At 45.4% G+C, this 20,952-nt stretch overlaps 2 protein-coding genes across 2 annotated transcripts; one reads left to right on the forward strand and one right to left on the reverse strand.

The window, feature by feature from the left end:
- Nucleotides 1-10,842: 10,842 nt before the first annotated feature.
- Nucleotides 10,843-17,780, forward strand: LOC109940799 (uncharacterized). The gene is made up of 2 exons (XM_035960872.1): nt 10,843-17,032; nt 17,622-17,780. Exon 1 carries the CDS (start codon nt 11,207-11,209, stop codon nt 12,794-12,796), a length of 1,590 nt encoding a protein of 529 aa, XP_035816765.1. The 5' UTR covers nt 10,843-11,206; the 3' UTR covers nt 12,797-17,032; nt 17,622-17,780.
- On the reverse strand, nt 17,628-20,725 carry LOC100277619 (uncharacterized). Its single transcript, NM_001151131.1, is given in 2 exon segments — nt 17,628-18,254; nt 19,582-20,725. Coding segments are annotated over 2 exon segments (1,593 nt in total). The 5' UTR covers nt 20,698-20,725; the 3' UTR covers nt 17,628-17,777.
- Between the last annotated feature and the right edge of the window lie 227 nt (nt 20,726-20,952).

Genomic DNA, 20,952 nt, shown 5'->3' on the forward strand with positions numbered 1-20,952 from the left:
GCAGGGTAACACTACGAGGCCTTTACAAAGTTCCACTAGCTTCAGAAAACCCGCTACAGTTTCTAGGAAGCTCCAATGCAGTAATCTCTCGCCTGACCGCCATCGCAGCAAAATCAACCCAAGGACCTCCCTACACTGACCACTCACCTATTGTCCTTGCCCCTTTCGGGTAAGATAGTCATCTACTAGCTTTTCTAATTAGTCAGCCAAGGGCGTCCCATACCACCCTTGTGGTAGCTATGTTTTCCCGGGTGGTTCTCCATGTTCCAATTAACATAATGATCTGAAAGGGAAATGTGCCCTTGGGCCATTTCTAAGTATTTTGGTGATTGAGTGCCAACACAAGTGCTTAAATGTGAATTTATGCTCATGGATGGACAAAGTGCAAATCAAGAGTAAAGGTATGTTTCTAAGCCTTAGTACATTGGTTTTGGGTACTAATATACTTGTCTAAGTGTTAGAAACAGAAAGAAGAAGAAAAGAAAAGAGGTGGAAAAGGCTTGGTTGTGTACAGCCAAGACTCAGCTCAGTCTGGCACACCGGACTGTCCGGTGGTGCACCGGACAGTGTCCGGTGCGCCAGGCTAACTCGGCGTGAACTGGCCGCTCTCGGGAATTTCACCGGCGACGTACGGCTATAATTCACCGGACTGTCCGGTGTGCACCGGACTGTCCGGTGAGCCAACGGTCGGCCGGGCCAACGGTCGGCCGCGGAATCCGCGCGCGACACGTGGTCGAGCCAACGGTCGGAAGGGGGCACCGGACTGTCCGGTGTGCACCGGACATGTCCGGTGCGCCAACGGCTCCCAGATCTGCAACGGTCGGCCGCGCCATTTTAGGAAGGAAATCGGGCACCGGACAGTGTCCGGTGTGCACCGGACTGTCCGGTGCACCCGACGACAGAAGGCAAGATTGGCCTTCCAGATTTTCTCTCAACGGCTCCTAGCTGCCTTGGGGCTATAAAAGGGACCCCTAGGCGCATGGAGGAGCAATACCAAGCAACCTTAGAGCATTCTTGATCATCCACACTCAGTCTTTGCGCATTCGTTTGTCATTCTCAGTGATTCGAGCTCCGTTCTAGTGAGAACTTTGAGATAGTCTTTTGAGCTAGATTCTTGGCCGTGTGTGTGCGCATTTTGCTGTGGATTTGTGTGTGTTGCTTCCCTTCCTTACTCCGTGCTTCTGTGTGAACTTCAAGTGTAAGGGCGAGAGACTCCAAGTTGTGGAGATTCCTCGCGAACGCGATAAGAAAAGAAAAGCATAACACTGTGGTATTCAAGTTGATCATTGGATCACTTGAGAGGAGTTGAGTGCAACTCTCGTCCGTTGGGACGCCACAACGTGGAGTAGGCAAGTTTTGTACTTGGCCGAACCACGGGATAAACCACTGTGTCTTCTCTGTGTTGAACTCCTTGTGGTTATCGTATTGTGCAAGATCTTCTCTCTAGCCACTTGGCATTAACTGTGCTAACGCTTAATCAAAGTTTTGTGGCTTAAGTTTTTAAGTTTTACAGGATCACCTATTCACCCCCCCCCTCTAGGTGCTCTCAATTGGTATCAGAGCCGTTCTCTTCAAGAAAGGGACTAACCGCCCGAAGAGATGGATCCTAAGGGAAAGGGGATGGTGATCAACGATAAGGAGGAGTCCTTCGTCAACGAGCCCAATGATGACAAGCCCACTAACTCAGGCTCGGGTCACAAAAGAAAAGATGGGAGGAAGAAGAAGACAAGGCGCATCAAGGAAATTGTCTACTATAGCGATGAATCTTCCTCCTCCCAAAAGGACGACGACGACGACTACGAGAAAAAGAAAACGGTCAATTCGAACTTTTCTTTTGATTACTCTCGTATTCCTCAAAGTGCTAATGCTCACTTATTATCTATTCCACTTGGTAAACCTCCTCATTTTGATGGAGAGGACTACGGATTTTGGAGTCACAAAATGCGTAGTCACTTGTTCTCTCTTCATCCTAGTATATGGGAGATTGTAGAGAGTGGAATGCATTTTGATAGTAGTGATAGTCCCATGTTTATCAATGAGCAAATTCATAAAAATGCACAAGCTACTACTGTTCTTCTAGCTTCTTTGTGCAGGGATGAATACCACAAAGTGAGCGGCTTGGATAACGCCAAGAAAATTTGGGACACCCTCAAGATCTCTCATGAGGGGAACGATGTCACCTTGCTCACCAAGATGGAGTTGGTGGAGGGCGAGCTGGGACGATTCGCAATGATAAGAGGCGAGGAGCCAACTCAAACATACAATCGGCTCAAGACCCTCATCAACAAAATAAGGAGCTACGGGAGCACGCGATGGACGGACCACGACGTCGTCCGCCTAATGCTAAGGTCCTTTACCGTTCTTGATCCTCATTTGGTGAACAATATTCGTGAAAATCCCAGGTACACGAAGATGTCGCCCGAAGAAGTTCTTGGGAAGTTCGTAAGCGGGCGAATGATGATCAAGGAGGCGAGATACGTGGACGACGCGTTGAACGGTCCCATTCATGAGCCTCAACCCATTGCTCTCAAGGCAACAAGGAGCAAGGAGGCGCTACCAAGCAAGGTGGCGCAAATTGAGGCGGCCGGACTTAATGATGAAGAGATGGCCCTCATCATCAAAAGATTCAAGACGGCGCTAAAGGATCGCAAGGGACAACCAAGCAAGACCAAGACCAAGGGAAAGCGCTCATGTTTCAAATGCGGTAAGCTTGGTCATTTTATTGCTAACTGTCCTGACAATGATAGTGATCAAGACCAAGGGAACAAGAGGGAGAAGAAGAAGAATTATAAGAAGGCAAAGGGCGAAGCTCATCTTGGCAAGGAGTGGGATTCGGACTGCTCCTCGTCCGACTCCGACAATGAAGGACTCGCCGCCACTGCCTTCAACAAGTCATCCCTCTTCCCCAACGAGCGTCACACTTGCCTCATGGCAAGGGAGAAGAAAGTAAGCACTCATGATACTAGTACTTATGCTTCTTCAAGTGAGGATGAGTCTAGTGATGATGATGAGATAGACTATTCATGCTTATTCAAGGGATTAGATAGATCTAAAATTGATAATATTAATGAGTTGATTGATGCCTTGAATGACAAGAATAGATTACTAAAAAAACAAGAGGATCTTCTATATGAGGAGCATGATAAATTTGTTAGTGCACAAAAATCTCTTGCTCTAGAAATTAAAAGGAATGAAATGCTCTCTAGTGAATTATCTTCTTGTCATGAAACCATTGCTACTTTAAAAAGTTTTAATGATGATTTAAATGCTAAACTAGAAGTAGCTAGTAAATCTAATTCTTGTGTAGAAATTGTTGAAACTTGTAATAGATGTAAAGATTTTGACATTGATGCTTGTAGTGATCATCTAGTTTCAATTTCCAAATTAAATGAGGAATTAGCTAGTCTTAATGCCCAACTTAAGACTAGCAAAAGTGATTTTGATAAACTAAAATTTGCTAGGGATGCCTACACGATTGGTAGACACCCCTCAATTAAGGATGGGCTTGGCTTCAAGAGGGAAGCCAAGAACTTAACAAGCCATAAGGCTCCCATCTCCGCCAAGGAGAAAGGGAAGGCCCCTATGACTAGTAGTGTGCAAAAGAACCATGCCTTTTTGTACCATGATAGGAGACATTCTAGAAATGCTTATAGGAGTTATAATGCCTTTGATTCTCATGCCATGTTTGCTTCTAGTTCTTCTTATGTGCATGATAGAAATGTTGATAGGAGAAATGTTGTTCATAATATGCCTAGGAGAAATGTTGTTAATGTTCCTAGGAAAGTAAATGAACCTTCTACAATTTATCATGCCTTAAATGCTTCCTTTGCTATTTGTAGAAAGGATAGGAAAATAATTGCTAGAAAATTAGGGACAAAATGCAAGGGTGATAAAACTTGCATTTGGGTCCCTAAGGAAATTGTGACTAACCTTGTAGGACCCAACAAGAGTTGGGTACCTAAGACCCAAGCCTAAATTTGCCTCGCAGGTTTATGCATCCGGGGGTTCAAGCTGGATTATCGACAGCGGATGCACAAACCATATGACGGGGGAGAAGAAGATGTTCACCTCCTACGTCAAGAATAAGGATTCCCAAGATTCAATCATATTTGGTGATGGGAACCAAGGCAAGGTGAAAGGCTTAGGCAAGATTGAAATTTCAAATGAGCATTCTATCTCTAATGTGTTTTTAGTGGAGAGTCTTGGATATAATTTACTATCTGTTAGTCAATTATGTAATATGGGATATAACTGTTTATTTACAAATGTAGACATGTCTGTCTTTAGAAGATGTGATGGTTCACTAGCTTGTAAGGGTGTACTAGACGGCAAACTTTACTTAGTTGATTTTGCAAAAGGAGAGGCCAGTCTAGATGCATGCTTAATGGCTAAGACTTGCATGGGCTGGTTGTGGCATCGCCGCTTAGCACATGTGGGGATGAAGAACCTCCACAAGCTTCTAAAGGGAGAACACGTGATAGGTCTAACCAATGTTCATTTCGAAAAAGATAGACCTTGTGCAGCTTGTCAAGCAGGTAAACAAGTGGGAGGAGCACATCACAGCAAGAATGTGATGACCACCTCAAGACCTCTGGAGCTGCTGCACATGGACCTCTTCGGACCCGTCGCTTATCTAAGCATAGGGGGAAGTAAGTATGGTTTAGTCATTGTGGATGATTTTTCCCGCTTCACTTGGGTATTCCTTTTGCAGGATAAGTCTGAGACCCAAGGAACCCTCAAGCGCTTCCTAAGGAGAGCTCAAAACGAGTTTGAGCTCAAGGTGAAGAAGATAAGGAGCGACAATGGGTCCGAGTTCAAGAACCTTCAAGTGGAGGAATACCTTGAGGAGGAAGGGATCAAGCACGAGTTCTCCGCTCCCTACACACCTCAGCAAAATGGTGTGGTAGAGAGGAAGAACAGGACGCTCATAGATATGGCGAGGACTATGCTTGGAGAGTTCAAGACCCCCGAGTGCTTTTGGTCGGAAGCCGTGAACACGGCTTGCCACACCATCAACAGGGTCTACCTTCATCGCCTCCTCAAGAAGACTTCATATGAGCTACTAACCGGTAACAAACCCAATGTATCTTACTTTCGTGTATTTGGGAGCAAGTGCTACATTCTAGTGAAGAAGGGTAGAAATTCCAAGTTTGCTCCCAAAGCTGTAGAAGGGTTTTTGTTAGGTTATGATTCAAATACAAAGGCGTATAGGGTCTTCAACAAATCATCGGGTTTGGTTGAAATCTCTAGCGACGTTGTATTCGATGAGACTAATGGCTCTCCAAGAGAGCAAGTTGTTGATCTTGATGATGTAGATGAAGAAGACGTTCCAACGGCCGCGATACGCACCATGGCGATTGGTGAAGTACGACCACAGGAACGAAAGGAGCAAGATCAACCTTCTTCCTCAACTATGGTGCATCCCCCAACTCAAGACGATGAACAGGTTCATCAACAGGAGGCGTGTGATCAAGGGGGAGCACAAGATGATCAAGTAATGGAGGAAGAAGCACAACCGGCTCCACCAACTCAAGTCCGAGCGATGATTCAAAGGGATCATCCCGTCGATCAGATTTTGGGTGACATAAGCAAGGGAGTAACTACTCGGTCTCGATTAGTTAATTTTTGTGAGCATTACTCCTTTGTCTCTTCTATTGAGCCTTTCAGGGTAGAGGAGGTCTTGCTAGATCCGGACTGGGTGTTGGCCATGCAGGAGGAGCTCAACAATTTCAAGAGAAATGAAGTTTGGACGCTGGTGCCTCGTCCCAAGCAAAATGTTGTGGGAACCAAGTGGGTGTTCCGCAACAAACAAGACGAGCACGGGGTGGTGACAAGGAACAAGGCTAGACTTGTGGCAAAAGGTTATGCCCAAGTCGCAAGTTTGGACTTTGAGGAGACTTTTGCTCCTGTGGCTAGGCTAGAATCAATTCGTATCTTGCTAGCATATGCCGCTCACCATTCCTTCAGGTTGTTCCAAATGGATGTGAAGAGCGCTTTCCTCAACGGGCCGATCAAGGAGGAGGTGTACGTGGAGCAACCCCCTGGCTTCGAGGATGAACGGTACCCCGACCACGTGTGTAAGCTCTCTAAGGCGCTCTATGGACTTAAGCAAGCCCCAAGAGCATGGTATGAATGCCTTAGAGACTTTTTAATTGCTAATGCTTTCAAGGTTGGGAAAGCCGATCCAACTCTTTTTACTAAGACTTGCGATGGTGATCTTTTTGTGTGCCAAATTTATGTCGATGACATAATATTCGGTTCTACTAACCAAAAGTCTTGTGAAGAGTTTAGCAGGGTGATGACGCAGAAATTTGAGATGTCGATGATGGGCGAGTTGACGTACTTCCTTGGGTTCCAAGTGAAGCAACTCAAGGACGGCACCTTCATCTCCCAAACGAAGTACACACAAGATCTGCTAAAGAGGTTTGGGATGAAGGACGCCAAGCCCGCAAAGACGCCGATGGGAACCAACGGACACACCGACCTCAACAAAGGAGGTAAGTCTGTTGATCAAAAAGCATATCGGTCCATGATAGGTTCTTTGCTTTATTTATGTGCTAGTAGACCGGATATTATGCTTAGCGTATGCATGTGTGCTAGATTTCAATCTGATCCGAAGGAGTGTCACTTAGTGGCTGTGAAGCGAATTCTTCGATATTTAGTCGCTACGCCTTGCTTCGGAATCTGGTATCCAAAGGGGTCTAACTTTGACTTGATTGGGTACTCAGATTCCGACTATGCTGGATGTAAGGTCGATAGGAAGAGTACATCGGGGATGTGCCAATTCTTAGGAAGGTCCCTGGTGTCGTGGAACTCTAAGAAACAAACCTTCGTTGCCCTATCCACCGCTGAGGCCGAGTACGTTGCCGCAGGACAGTGTTGCGCGCAACTACTTTGGATGAGGCAAACCCTCAGGGACTTTGGCTACAATCTGAGCAAAGTCCCACTCCTATGTGATAATGAGAGTGCTATCCGAATAGCGGAAAATCCTGTTGAGCACAGCCACACAAAGCACATTGACATCCGGCATCACTTTTTGAGAGACCACCAGCAAAAGGGGGATATCGAAGTGTTTCATGTTAGCACCGAGAACCAGCTAGCCGATATCTTTACCAAGCCTCTAGATGAGAAGACCTTTTGCAGGCTGCGTAGTGAGCTCAATGTCTTAGATTCGCGGAACTTGGATTGAAATGTAGTATACATGTGTTTATGCCTTTGATCATGTTCATTCTGCATTTTGTTGCTTATTGTGGTGCTCAAGTTGTACAAACATTCCCTGGACCTCACAAGTCCTTGTGTAAGTGATGCACATATTTAGGGGGAGTTGTGTTACAACTTGACCCTTTGAGACTAACCATATGCTTGAGTTTGCTTGCTTTAGTCTCGAAGGAGAATTGAAAGGGAAAAGGTGGACTTGGACCATGAAAGACTTCCACTGCACTCCGATGAGAGGGTAACTTATTCCAAGTTCATCTCATGAACTCTTATTGCCATTTGCTCTTAATTGAAGATTTTGGTGAGGCAATGGGGTTATAGGGCCAAGATTGATCCCGTTTTGGTGCTTGATGCCAAAGGGGGAGAAAATAAAGGCCAGGGCAATAGATGGATCAGCTACCACTTGAGAAACTTTGAAAATAGTAGAATAGAGCTTTTGGTTTGTTAGAGCCTTTGGTTTGTCAAAACTCTTGAATTATCTCTTTTGTCAAAAGTTGGGGAGAAGTGTTGATTATGGAAAAGGGGGAGTTTTTGAAATCTTTGATCAAACTCTTTTGGAATGACTCTCTTTATGCTTCAACATGTGTGTTTGACTTAGAGATAGAGATTTGAGTTTGATTTGCAAAAACAAACCAAGTGGTGGCAAAGGATGATCCATATATGCCAAAATTGAATCAAAATAAATTTGAGTTTTATTTGAAGTGATATTGCACTTGTTCTAGTTGCTTTATGTTGTGTTGGCATAAATCACCAAAAAGGGGGAGATTGAAAGGGAAATGTGCCCTTGGGCCATTTCTAAGTATTTTGGTGATTGAGTGCCAACACAAGTGCTTAAATGTGAATTTATGCTCATGGATGGACAAAGTGCAAATCAAGAGTAAAGGTATGTTTCTAAGCCTTAGTACATTGGTTTTGGGTACTAATATACTTGTCTAAGTGTTAGAAACAGAAAGAAGAAGAAAAGAAAAGAGGTGGAAAAGGCTTGGCTGTGTACAGCCAAGACTCAGCTCAGTCTGGCACACCGGACTGTCCGGTGGTGCACCGGACAGTGTCCGGTGCGCCAGGCTAACTCGGCGTGAACTGGCCGCTCTCGGGAATTTCACCGGCGACGTACGACTATAATTCACCGGACTGTCCGGTGTGCACTGGACTGTCCGGTGAGCCAACGGTCGGCCGGGCCAACGGTCGGCCGCGGAATCCGCGCGCGACACGTGGTCGAGCCAACGGTCGGAAGGGGGCACCGGACTGTCCGGTGTGCACCGGACATGTCCGGTGCGCCAACGGCTCCCAGATCTGCAACGGTCGGCCGCGCCATTTTAGGAAGGAAATCGGGCACCGGACAGTGTCCGGTGTGCACCGGACTGTCCGGTGCACCCGACGACAGAAGGCAAGATTGGCCTTCCAGATTTTCTCTCAACGGCTCCTAGCTGCCTTGGGGCTATAAAAGGGACCCCTAGGCGCATGGAGGAGCAATACCAAGCAACCTTAGAGCATTCTTGATCATCCACACTCAGTCTTTGCGCATTCGTTTGTCATTCTCAGTGATTCGAGCTCCGTTCTAGTGAGAACTTTGAGATAGTCTTTTGAGCTAGATTCTTGGCCGTGTGTGTGCGCATTTTGCTGTGGATTTGTGTGTGTTGCTTCCCTTCCTTACTCCGTGCTTCTGTGTGAACTTCAAGTGTAAGGGCGAGAGACTCCAAGTTGTGGAGATTCCTCGCGAACGCGATAAGAAAAGAAAAGCATAACACTGTGGTATTCAAGTTGATCATTGGATCACTTGAGAGGAGTTGAGTGCAACTCTCGTCCGTTGGGACGCCACAACGTGGAGTAGGCAAGTTTTGTACTTGGCCGAACCACGGGATAAACCACTGTGTCTTCTCTGTGTTGAACTCCTTGTGGTTATCGTATTGTGCAAGATCTTCTCTCTAGCCACTTGGCATTAACTGTGCTAACGCTTAATCAAAGTTTTGTGGCTTAAGTTTTTAAGTTTTATAGGATCACCTATTCACCCCCCCCCCCTCTAGGTGCTCTCATGATCTTATCATGAACAGTAAATAATAAACTGATAATAAAACGTATGATCATGAATAATGTGTATCTCCATACCCAAAACCACATAAAACAATAGCAGGTACTACCCAAAAGTTCAGTGGTAAACAAGGTATAAATATAGCCAAACTAGGGTAACCTATTGGGTCCCATCGAAATTCATTATGATTAATAAGAACATTATTGGTTAAAAAGAAGTGATCAATGGCACAACTTGCCTTCAACGAGCTCCTGCTCAGCAGTCTCCACCTGCTGAACATCTGGATCCTCTGTGACTTGCTCGTCTACTCACAACAATACAAACAAACATGGTATAGCAAAAATTAACATCACACCAAACGGTGGAACAGAATGCATGATACTATTCTACGCATCGTGACGAGATCATAGGAACAAGAATCACTAAATTCGGAGTTAGGTTATCGAGTTATGGATTTCCGAAGTTATTAAGTGCTTGGTACGGGATAAATTAAGTAAACAATTTTAGTCTATGTTGCATGTCTAAACAGAGTTATTAAGGGCCTGTTTGTTTCGGCTTATAGATTATATAATCTGGATTATAATCTAAATTATTTAATTCAGATTATAATCTAGATATATTATAATCTATATGTAGTTGTTTGGTAGTTTAGATTATACAAATGTAGATTATTCACAAAGGCAACAATACGTCAATACCCTTGTTTGTTTATTTAAGGTGAGAAAAGAAGGATGTCATATATTGTAATTTCTATTTACATAACCATGGTAGTGGGTCTTTTGCCAAAATAATCTCAAATAAGCTACTCTTGAGGAGATTATGAGATTATCATAATCTAGCCTTTAGATTATATAATCTGAACCCATAATCTAGTTGTTTGTTTACCTAATGGATTATTTGCGCTAGATTATATAATCTGGAGAGATTATAATCTAAAACAAACAGGGCCTAAGTGATGAACAATATTAATACCAAATTATTGCAACTGGAATAGAGTAAAAATAAATTAAAATGAATTTTCTATGAATTAAATGAGTTTCTGCAATTGTTTCTGTACCCAAAAATCAATTTCTATATTCTTTTCTCTGATTTCCCTCTAACTGGATTACGCGCACAAAAACAGAGAAACTCGAGGGCTAACTTATAAAAGTCTCCCAAACTCAGAGCTACACCCGAGTGTACTGCGGGTTGAATCCTAAATACCACGGGGGCTCTTTTACAAATTGCGCTATCCGAAGGGGTATCTGGCGATTGGAGCCGTTCGATTAGAAACTAGGGGCCCAGATTACACTACTCTCCAGCCGAACGCCACAAACAGATCCGAGTCGTTAGATCCTATCTTACGATTCGTATTAAATCTTCCACACGTCGAAACGGTACGCAATGGTGACCGCCCGATCTAAATTTGACGGCTCGAAACCCACCACACCCCATTCATTCAGGGCCGTTGATCACCGGATCAACGACCAACTCCCCTGATCTCCCTTAATTCCGGCGGTAGCATGGCAGCGGCAAGCCGCGGCGGCGCCATGACCGACCGCCCGGCACAGCACCAAATTCGCGCTTCCAACTCACGACCTGTTGGACCGGACCAGGAAGGGACAGGAGATGAAGCTGTTGGAGATGAAGGGAAGATGGAAGTTGAAGCTGTCCAGAAATTAAGAAGAGGTACGCAAGCAAGGAAGTTGAATCCAAAATACATTGGTGCCAACTGGATGTAATAGAATTACAGGGTTGTTAGACTGTGGTTTTGCTTTTTGTTCTCAAGTATAAAAGGAAAGCATCTGCAATATTGTAAAGTGGCTTTTGGCAATAGACACAACTGAACTTGGAAAGCAAGAAAGAATAAATCGCATACCCTGTCCGTCTCTGTTGCTGTCTGCGCCTAACATTTGGTATTCAGAGCCTAAACTGGATCCTCACCACGCGTACAACACGAGATTGCAGGCCAGAGCGGGAGCGATGGCGCCCCCGAGAGTGGAAGACCCCATGGCGCTATTGATGGCCAAAATCGATGAAGGTAACAAGGAAAACTGCCGACGCATGGAGGCGATCCAGTCTACAATGGAGAAGATGGAGAGCACAGTGCAAGGATTGGTCTCTGATCGGAGCGACTTCAAGAAGTGGCGGCCCGAGATCGAGAGGAAGGTGGTGGAGATGGCGGAAACCCTAGTGAAGATCCAAACGAAGATAAGTAATACGACTCCATCTACCACTTCTTCGGGAGCAGTACCAGCGGTCGCCAACGGCTCGACGTCGGCAACAGCTTCGGTGGTGGCGGGGGAGAAGATGGCGGGCTCTACCCTGCACCGTACAGCGGATCCCTTCCGACGACCTGCTGCGGAATCGGAGGTGAACCGGATGTCGCTGCCCTTGGGAGGTATGGCCACGCCAAATCCTCATGCTCCTTGGTTATTTGGCCAACCCTCTGTGAGTCCATTTGCATCTCCAACCTGGTCACAAGGATTGGGAGGAAACATGCCACCGATGAATTTTCCAGTGTTTGATGGATCCAATCCTAAGCTTTGGAAAAATCGGTGTGAAACTTATTTTGAGTACTATGCTGTCCCAGTGGAGATGTGGATTCGATTGGCTATTATGCACTTTGAGGGGCCGGCTCTGTTTTGGCTGGAGTCTATGGAAGGTAGAACCAGGGAAATGAATTGGGGTGAACTTTGTACAGCTCTGCTCACCAGATTTGGTCGTGACCAGCATAATTTGCTCATCAGGCAATTTTACCATATATTCCAGACAGGATCAGTATCAGATTATATTGAACAATTTGATTTGTTACTGCATCAGTTGTTGGCTCATGAAAATCATCTCACCACTACCATGGTTACTGCCCGTTTTGTTGATGGACTGAAAGACGAACTAAGGGCAGTGGTAATCATACAGCGGCCAGCTGATCTGGATACAACATGTTCTCTAGCATTATTACAAGAAGAGGTCATGAGTACTTCTGGACGTAGAGAACTGAGAAAAGTGGATACTAACTCTATTGTCAGAGTTCCAAACAAACCCAATGCTTTGCCTATGTTGTCAGGTAGTCGGACATCAGGGGTACATGATGAACGGAGGTCTATGGCAACAGTGGGTGCTAAAGGTGAAATGAGTAAAATGGAAGCTCTCAAGGCATATCGGAAGGCTAAGGGACTGTGTTTTAAGTGTGGAGAAAGATGGGGCCAACTTCACACGTGCTCGAACACAGTGCCTTTACATCTGGTTGAAGAAATGTGGGCTCTAACAATGGGTGCATCTGAACTGGAGATGGAGTCTGCAGAGCCTGCAACTGAGACTAGCCTAGAGAGTGTGCTTGCTATTTCTGTTGCAGCAGTATCAGGCAGCGAAGGGAGCAAAACTATCAGACTGTGGGCATCCATTTATTGTCAACAGGTTTTGGTGTTAGTGGATTCGGGTAGCTCCGCGAGTTTTATGGATAATCATCTCACAGGAGTAATGTCCGCAGTGCAGCCATTATCAATGCCTTTGCAAGTGAAGGTTGCCGATGGAAGGACACTATGGAGTACTCACTTTGTTCCTGATTGCTAGTGGCTATGTGGGGGACATACTTTCGTCCATGACTTCAAAATATTACCATTGAGTGGGTATGATCTGATTCTTGGTATGGACTGGCTGGAAAAATATAGCCCAATGTCTATACACTGGGGGCAAAAGTGGTTCCAGTTTATATATAAAGGGAAGTCAGTACGGCTGCAAGGTGTTTTACCCAATACTCGGTCTTGTTTTTCCCTAAATTGTCTTCAGTTTGATTCCCTTGTCAAACAAGATGCAATTGAGCAGTTATTGGAGTTGCAAGTCGTACCACTTAGTGAACCCACTGACATGCCTATGGTGGTGGCTGATCTGGTTAGCCAGTTTAACCATCTGTTCGATGAGCCAAAAGAGTTACCACCCAAGAGGTGGATTGATCATGCTATACCACTAATCCCAGGAGCTCAACCTTTTCGGCTCCGACCGTATCGGTATACACCACAGCAGAAAGATGAAATTGAAAAACAAGTGAAGGAAATGTTGGGCAATGGTATTATTCAGCAGAGTACAAGTCCATTTGCTTCACCTGTTCTTCTTGTCAAGAAAAAAGATGGTGAGTGGCGGTTGTGTGTAGACTACCGCAGACTTAATGCATATACAGTGAAGAACAGGTATCCTATGCCCATTTTCGATGAGATAGCAGATGAGTTGAGTGGGGCTGTTATCTTTTCTAAGCTCGATCATAGAGCGGGGTACCACCAGATACGGATTAAAGAAGGGGATGAGCCGAAAACAGCCTTTCAGACACATTCTGGCCATTTTGAATATCGTGTTATGCCATTTGGGTTAACGGGAGCACCTGCTACTTTTCAGGAGTTCATGAACCAGATTTTGGCCCCACTACTACGCAAGTGTGTAGTTGTCTTTCTGGATGATGTGCTTGTTTACAGTCCTAGCCTGGAACTTCATGTGCAGCACTTGAAAGCAGTATTTCAGATACTGAGTGACCATCAGCTACATCTCAAGCGATCAAAGTGTCTGATGGCTCAAGATACTCTGGAATTTTTGGGCCATGTGATCAGTGCACGAGGGGTATCTACAGATCCACGCAAGGTCCAAATAATTCAAGATTGGCCAATTCCAAATTGTGTTAAAGAACTCCGGAGTTTTCTTGGTATGGCCGGTTATTATCGAAAGTTTGTGCAGCATTTCGGCATCATCAGTAAATCCCTTACTAATCTTTTGAGGAAGGACACGGTGTTTGTCTGGACCACTGAAACTCAAAAGTCTTTTGATATTTTAAAGCAAGTTTTGGCTCAAGCTCCAGTGCTAGCTATTCCTAATTTTCAGAAAACTTTTGTGATTGAGACTGATGCTAGTGGAGGCGGTATTGGGGCTGTGTTGCAGCAGGAAGGACATCCAATTGCATATATTAGCAAGGCACTCGGACCACGAAATTTGGGTTTGTCAATCTATGAGAAGGAATGTCTCGCCATTTTATTTGCGGTCGACCACTGGCGTTCGTATCTTCAGCATGGGGAATTTATCATTAAAACAGATCAGCAAAGCCTCATTCACCTTGATGATCAGAGGTTGTCTACGAGCTGGCAGCAGAAAGCTTTGACAAAGCTTCTTGGTTTGCAATACAAGATTATCTACCATCAAGGGACCAACAACCGGGTGGCTGATGCTTTGTCACGCCGACCGGGGCTGGAACGGGATGCACCACATCTTCAACTGAATCTAGTGGCAACTTCAACGGTGGTTCCCAGTTGGTTACAGCAAGTAGTTCAGGGGTATGAGCAAGACCCCAGTACTCAAAAACTGTTGCAGGTATTAGCCACTGGAACAGACCAGGGTCAGTATACTCTGACAAATGGAGTGATCAGATACAAGGGTCGTATTTGGTTGGGCACCAATCTGGTTTTGCAGCAGACAGTCATGACCGCCTTGCATGCCAGCGCTCTAGGAGGTCACTCTGGTTTCCCAGTAACATACCGGCGTCTCAAAGCTATTTTTGCCTGGCCTGGTATGAAGAAGCAGGTGAAGGAATTTGTGCAATCATGTGTCACATGTCAACAGGCCAAACCTGACCGGGTCAAGTATCCTGGTCTCCTGCTGCCACTACTAGTTCCAACACATGCCTGGCATACTGTTAGCTTGGATTTTATCACCGGATTGCCTCAGTCCAATCGGTCTAATTGCATCTTAGTGGTGGTGGACAAGTTTTCTAAGTATGCTCACTTTCTTCCCTTGGCTCATCCCTTTACAGCTCTTTCAGTGGCTAAACTATATTTGTCAGAAGTCTATCGGCTCCATGGGTTGCCAGCTGCTATGATTTCAGACAGGGACCCGGTCTTTACGAGTCACTTGTGGCAAGAACTGTTCAAAATGGCTGGTACTCAGTTATGCTTAAGCAGTGCATATCACCCTCAATCGGATGGACAAACAGAGCGAGTGAATCAGTGTCTGGAGACGTATCTTCGCTGTTTTGTCCACTCTTCTCCCAAGAAATGGGCGCACTGGTTGCCGTTGGCTGAGTTTTGGTATAATACTTGTCCTCACTCGACTCTTGGAACTTCTCCGTTTGAAGTGTTGTATGGCCACTCACCTATACATTTTGGGCTTGTTGACAATGGTCAGTGTACAATTCCTGATCTTCAAGAGATGTTGGCAGAGCGACAGCTGATGCTCCAGCAAGTTAAGTTGCATCTCAATCGTGCCCAGCAACGTATGAAAAAATAATCGGATAAAGGAAGGACAGATCGTGTTTTTGAAGCAGGACAACAAGTGTTTCTCAAACTTCAACCTTATTGTCAATCTTCCGTAGCTTCCCGTCCTTATCCCAAATTGGCTTTTAAGTTCTTTGGTCCATTTACCATTGTTCGCAAGGTTAATCTTGTAGCTTATGAGTTGGCTCTTCCACCAGGTTGTGGTATTCATCCGGTATTCCATGTTTCTCAGTTGAAGCCTCAAGTTGGTTCCAATACACCTGTTAGCTTGTCAGTACCTGATCTGTCAACTGGTTTGCAAGTGCCTGAACAGATATTGGACTCCAAGTTGGTTTGGCGTGGAGGCAAAGCAATTTCTCAGGTGTTGGTTAAATGGTCGGATTGGGATGTCTCTCTGGCTACGTGGGAAGATGAAGCTGTGCTGAAGCAACAATTCCCTGCAGCACCAGCTTGGGGACAAGCTGTCTCTCCAGGGGGGAATATGTTAACAACTCTAAAGGTGGACCGGACCAGGAAGGGACAGGAGATGAAGCTGTTGGAGATGAAGGGAAGATAGAAGTTGAAGCTGTCCAGAAATTAAGAAGAGGTACGCGAGCAAGGAAGTTAATCCAAAATACATTGGTGCCAACTGGATGTAATAGAATTACAGGGTTGTTAGACTGTGGTTTTGCTTTTTGTTCTCAAGTATAAAAGGAAAGCATCTGCAATATTGTAAAGTGGCTTTTGGCAATAGACACAACTGAACTTGGAAAGCAAGAAAGAATAAATCGCATACCCTGTCCGTCTCTGTTGCTGTCTGCGCCTAACACGACCGACCCGCAGAACGTGAAGGAAAGGGTTGGGCAAACACCCAGGGGGACTCACATACCGGAATCCGAGCACTGGCGCGCGTGACGACGGGGAAAGGCGGATCTATGGTGGGGCTCAACTCCGGCGACGAATTGAGGTGGCTCCGAGGATTCCCCGGCGGGTAAGGGTTGCGGTAGTATTCCTTGAACCAATCTGACTTCTCGCCAGCAACTCGCTGGGGTCAGGGACGGTGCGGATGACTCCCCGGTGCAGCGGCACTCCCCCACACGACGGAGCTGGTTCTCTCTTTCTTCGATGACGGCGCGGCGAGCGGGGAGTAAGCGAGAATAGGGAGCGAACGAGTCCCTGGGCACTACGGTTTTATATCCCGCAGGGATGGTCACGCCGAGCTGGCGGATTACGCGCGGCGATGGCGGCGTCCGCAGCGGCTGCGTGGTTACGGCAGGGGAGGACGACCAACAGTGCTCTAGAGCCGATGATAGCTGGGCCCTCGTTGGCAGCAATTATTCCCCCAAGTCCGTGGAGTCAGTCCGAGACTGAAACAGCGGACCCGCGCTCCAGCGACAGATGATGGAACGCGACTGACATAGTCGGCCCACCAGTCGACGTCGAGCATGTATCGGAGGGCGCGTATGGGTGGATAACGAGGCGGGCCCGCGTGCCAGTGATCCACACTCTCCATGGCTGCCTGGACCAAGCGCGTGGAAGGAAAGAGCAATGGGCCAACAGTGAGGCGGTCAACCCATATAGGGTATGCTTCTTTTTCCTATTTTCCTTTTGTTTTATTTCCTATTTCAAATCAAACTCCAAGTTTAAATTTCCAAATTTTTGTGGCAAATTGGTCCTCAGATTATTGTGGCAAATTGGTCCTCAAATTAGATATTCAATTTGAACATACCAGTACGAATTTTATTTATAAATTTTATTTTGTATTTTTATAGTATCTCTCTCTTCCTTCTTTTCCATTTTCAAGCCCAAATTTCAATTTAGGGGCTAATTCATATTATCATCTCATTATTATATTTCTACCAATATTATTGTTATTATTATTTAAATGCACAAGAAAACAAGAACTTCAACATGATGCATAGCTTATTGATGTGCTTTTATCTAATTATTTACTTTAAATATAATTATTCTCAAGATATAATGAGTAGGTGGCAAATCATGTAACGAGATAAACTCTTTTCATATGTTTTACAATTTGGATATTACATAAAGTAAACAATGAAGTACATCTATAATTTTTTTAAGATTTTTTTTACTTCTGTTAGTTGGTCTGCACGAAGTTTGCATGAAAACTTGGTATGCACCTAATACTTTGCCTTATTTTCGAGCAGGGGATATGAAGTTTGTGGAAAGACAGCTGTTTAATGAGAGATATTAAGTGAACAATATGATGTGGTACTGAAGCATCAAAACAGAAAATGTGATGTTATCAACTGAAAGCACACAAACATAACGAATTAAATAAAAGTTCAGGACGAGGTTCTTATTCAGCTTTGATCAAATGAATCAAGCCTTTGGCTGGAGTTCCAAACTATAGCATCTTCTTTTCCTTCAGCATGCCGGGGGGCTTCCTTCTCTGATTCAAACCATTGATCAAATGGGTCATCGTGGATGTGCTCTGACAGGTCACTGATATCCTCACCACAGTAAACATCCTGATTATATCTAGAATCATGTACAAACTTAAACTTCACAGGTCGGGAAGTCATGCTCCTGACTTGCAGTTGCCTTTGCTGATCCTCAATCCATGCCTTGGTTTTCCCAGGTTCACAGTGGTAGTTTCTAAAGATTCTGAACTTCATTAACTCTAGCAACTGGGCATTTCGAACAAAGAATTGGGCAAACTTGACATGTGGTCCCATGCCGTCATATCCATCTAATGCTACCATTTTAAGATGACGCTCAAGGCACTCGATGGGATTCTGTTTATCATAGCTTCCAGCACTTCTGTATCCTTGTGATGCCTGAATATAACATAACAAATGAAAGAATATTTTTTCGATAGCCAAGAGAAATAAGCATTGATGCAACATAAACTGGCAATTTTGTGTTCTTATAGAACTACAGATGAAACAATCAGGAGCGTGAATTTAGCCAAAATAATGGTTTGTGGCCATGGCCACGGCCCCATGGATAGGGTATTACTATATTAGATACCACTAGAGTGCTTTTGTTGCAATGTCATGCTGCTTCGAAGTTACCAAGTTATGTATCGGTGAATTAATTTTTCAAGAATTCTGCAAGTGGCAAAGCAGTTCTGGGGCTTAGAGGATATGTGAGTCAATCAAGTGTTTTAGTTAAGTGATAGGAAATAAAGGGTGTGGAGGGATTGTAACGGTGGAGGATCGTGAACCTATCTGATTGGGTATAGTTGCCATGCCAGGACATCGTGTTAAGTCTTCATGACTTCACATTCTGGCAACAGTGACATGATGTCAAAAAACAAGAACGATGATTAATGGTCTTATTATCATTATCAAACAAGAATAATACTTATAGTTGCCAGGTAGATTTACCATGACAGTATCTTCTTTTATACTACAATGTAGGAAGACTTAATTTCAATTTTGGTTTGGCTATGAAGAATCATGTATGGAATATCTACACTGAAAAATAAAGTAAATTCGTTGTCTGAGCAAAGCAACTGTTATGTGAATGTATTTTAAGTTTCAGTTTCATTTAGAATTTTAACCTGGTTGATGTTCACTATGCAGATTTAATTTTCTTTGTAGTCTTACATTTTACTTGACCTAGTGGAATCTGGATTTGTAAATCTGAACCCATAGTAGATAGTGTGATATCTCTGAATTTCCCTAAATGCAACATTCACACCCTTCAATGCCATTCAAAACTATAACAATCCCTTCAATACCATCGAAAAATGTGTGTTCCCTTCAATGCCATCAGTTTTAATTTTTAGAACCTTAGATGCCATGTTGTCCAAAAACCAATTAAAACTGATGATATTAGAGAGAACGCGTATTTTTCGATGGCATTGAAGGAATTGTTATCGTTTTGGATGGCATTGAAGGGATTTTCTCCTAGGTTTATGCCCAGCGGTTGCAATAGCCCCAAAATAAATGTCATGTTGCCTGGGCCAATTGTTGTTTTAGCCAAATAATCTAAGACAAATGTTGTTTGAGTGAAATATGATCTGAGAAACTGGTAACTTTTAGTTAGGCAAGAGTGATTAAGCCAAATGCAACAGAAACTGCAAAGATTTAGCAGCAACCATGGAGCATGTACATAAGCCTGTGATGAAACGAAAATTGAAGTTGAGAAAGAGCTAACCGAGATGTATAGCTTTTCCAAGCATGGAAAACACTTCAAGTAGTCGCTGACGACGTCGATGGAATCTGCATCTTCCAGCGCCAAAATCTTGACGGTTCGCAGAGTCGTCGCCAGCATGACGGCCTGCATCAGCAAGCGCTTCTCCATGATAACATCGTCAGGCCCCACACGGTTGACACGGCGCACGGTGGGTTGAAAGACGGTGCCACCAATCTCCAACTTGGGGATGCTGAAGGACAGGGATCCCAGGACCCTTATTCTTGGAGCGCTGACCACTAGTAGCTGGAAAGATTCAACAGCAGCCGAGCGGCGGCAGAGGACCAGCTTCTCTAGGAGAGGGGCATCCTCGATGATGACTTGCCACGTCGTCACCCTCACCGTCGGATTTTCGTAGTCGTAGTCCAAGAAGTACGGGTCGTAGTCGTTCGTTATGGATGAATCCGCAGGTGAGATGGCAAAGCTTGTAATGGTGGGTGAGTTGATCCGGACTGTGGCGAAGCCTGTGCAGCCGTCGAGGACGAGGGTTCTGAGCACAGGGCAGGCGGCGAGCATCCAGTGGAGCGTGGCTTCCGAGATGTCCACGCAGCAGAACGAGATGAGCTCGAGGTGTGGCAACCGGAGCGCCGCCACGGCACCGACAGAGGGGAAGGTATGGTAGCCAATCCTTAGGAGGCGCAGCGTGGGAGCGAACTGGAATAATGCCCGCTCTGGCAGTGCTCTCGTGTTGTCTCCCCGCGGCAGTGTTTTCTTGTCTAGCCACAAGGAAGAGTACTCTGGCTCGATCCCGAGCTCCTGAAGACCGACCAAGGCGGGAGACTGGAGCCAGTGGTTGTACGACTCGCCGTCGTCGTACGGCCAGTCAACTTTGAGGCGGCGGCAGGGGCCAGGGTGGGCCGCGAGGATTCCGGACACGACGCGCTTGTAGTCGGTGTAGTAGTTTGGGGAACCGAGATCGAGGTTCAACGGACAGGAGATCCATATGTGCCGCCAACGGCGAGAGAGGACCTGAACGCGGACGGCATCGGCGGTGGGAAGGCGGGTGACGATCTCGCCGATAACGCCGTCCGGGAGGATGCTGATCCGGTCCTCCCCGCCGCCGCCGCCGCCGCCACTCATGTCTCTGCGTAGGATTTTGGGTATCGTTGCGGTGGGCGGCGGCAGCGCTATATAAATAGTTTTGACATGACGCTCTAGGCTAGAATTAGGCCCATGGCCATGGTCCAGGGTGTGGCCCAAAAATCTTTCGACCCCATTCTAATATTTTTAGCCCACAGTCCAGCAGCCTGCTCCGCAAGTCTCTCACCGAACCTCACCTCTCTCAGTCCAGCTCCAGCCGAAGCCATCAGACTTCTAGCTTCCAATGCAACTACG

The sequence above is a fragment of the Zea mays genome, chromosome 7 (genome assembly GCF_902167145.1).
Source record: "Zea mays cultivar B73 chromosome 7, Zm-B73-REFERENCE-NAM-5.0, whole genome shotgun sequence".
Lineage (NCBI taxonomy): Eukaryota > Viridiplantae > Streptophyta > Magnoliopsida > Poales > Poaceae > Zea > Zea mays.

Excerpts from the sequence above, each read along its gene's own strand:
- LOC109940799 (XM_035960872.1), top strand. The coding sequence starts at position 11,207 with ATGGCGCCCCCGAGAGTGGAAGACCCCATGGCGCTATTGATGGCCAAA.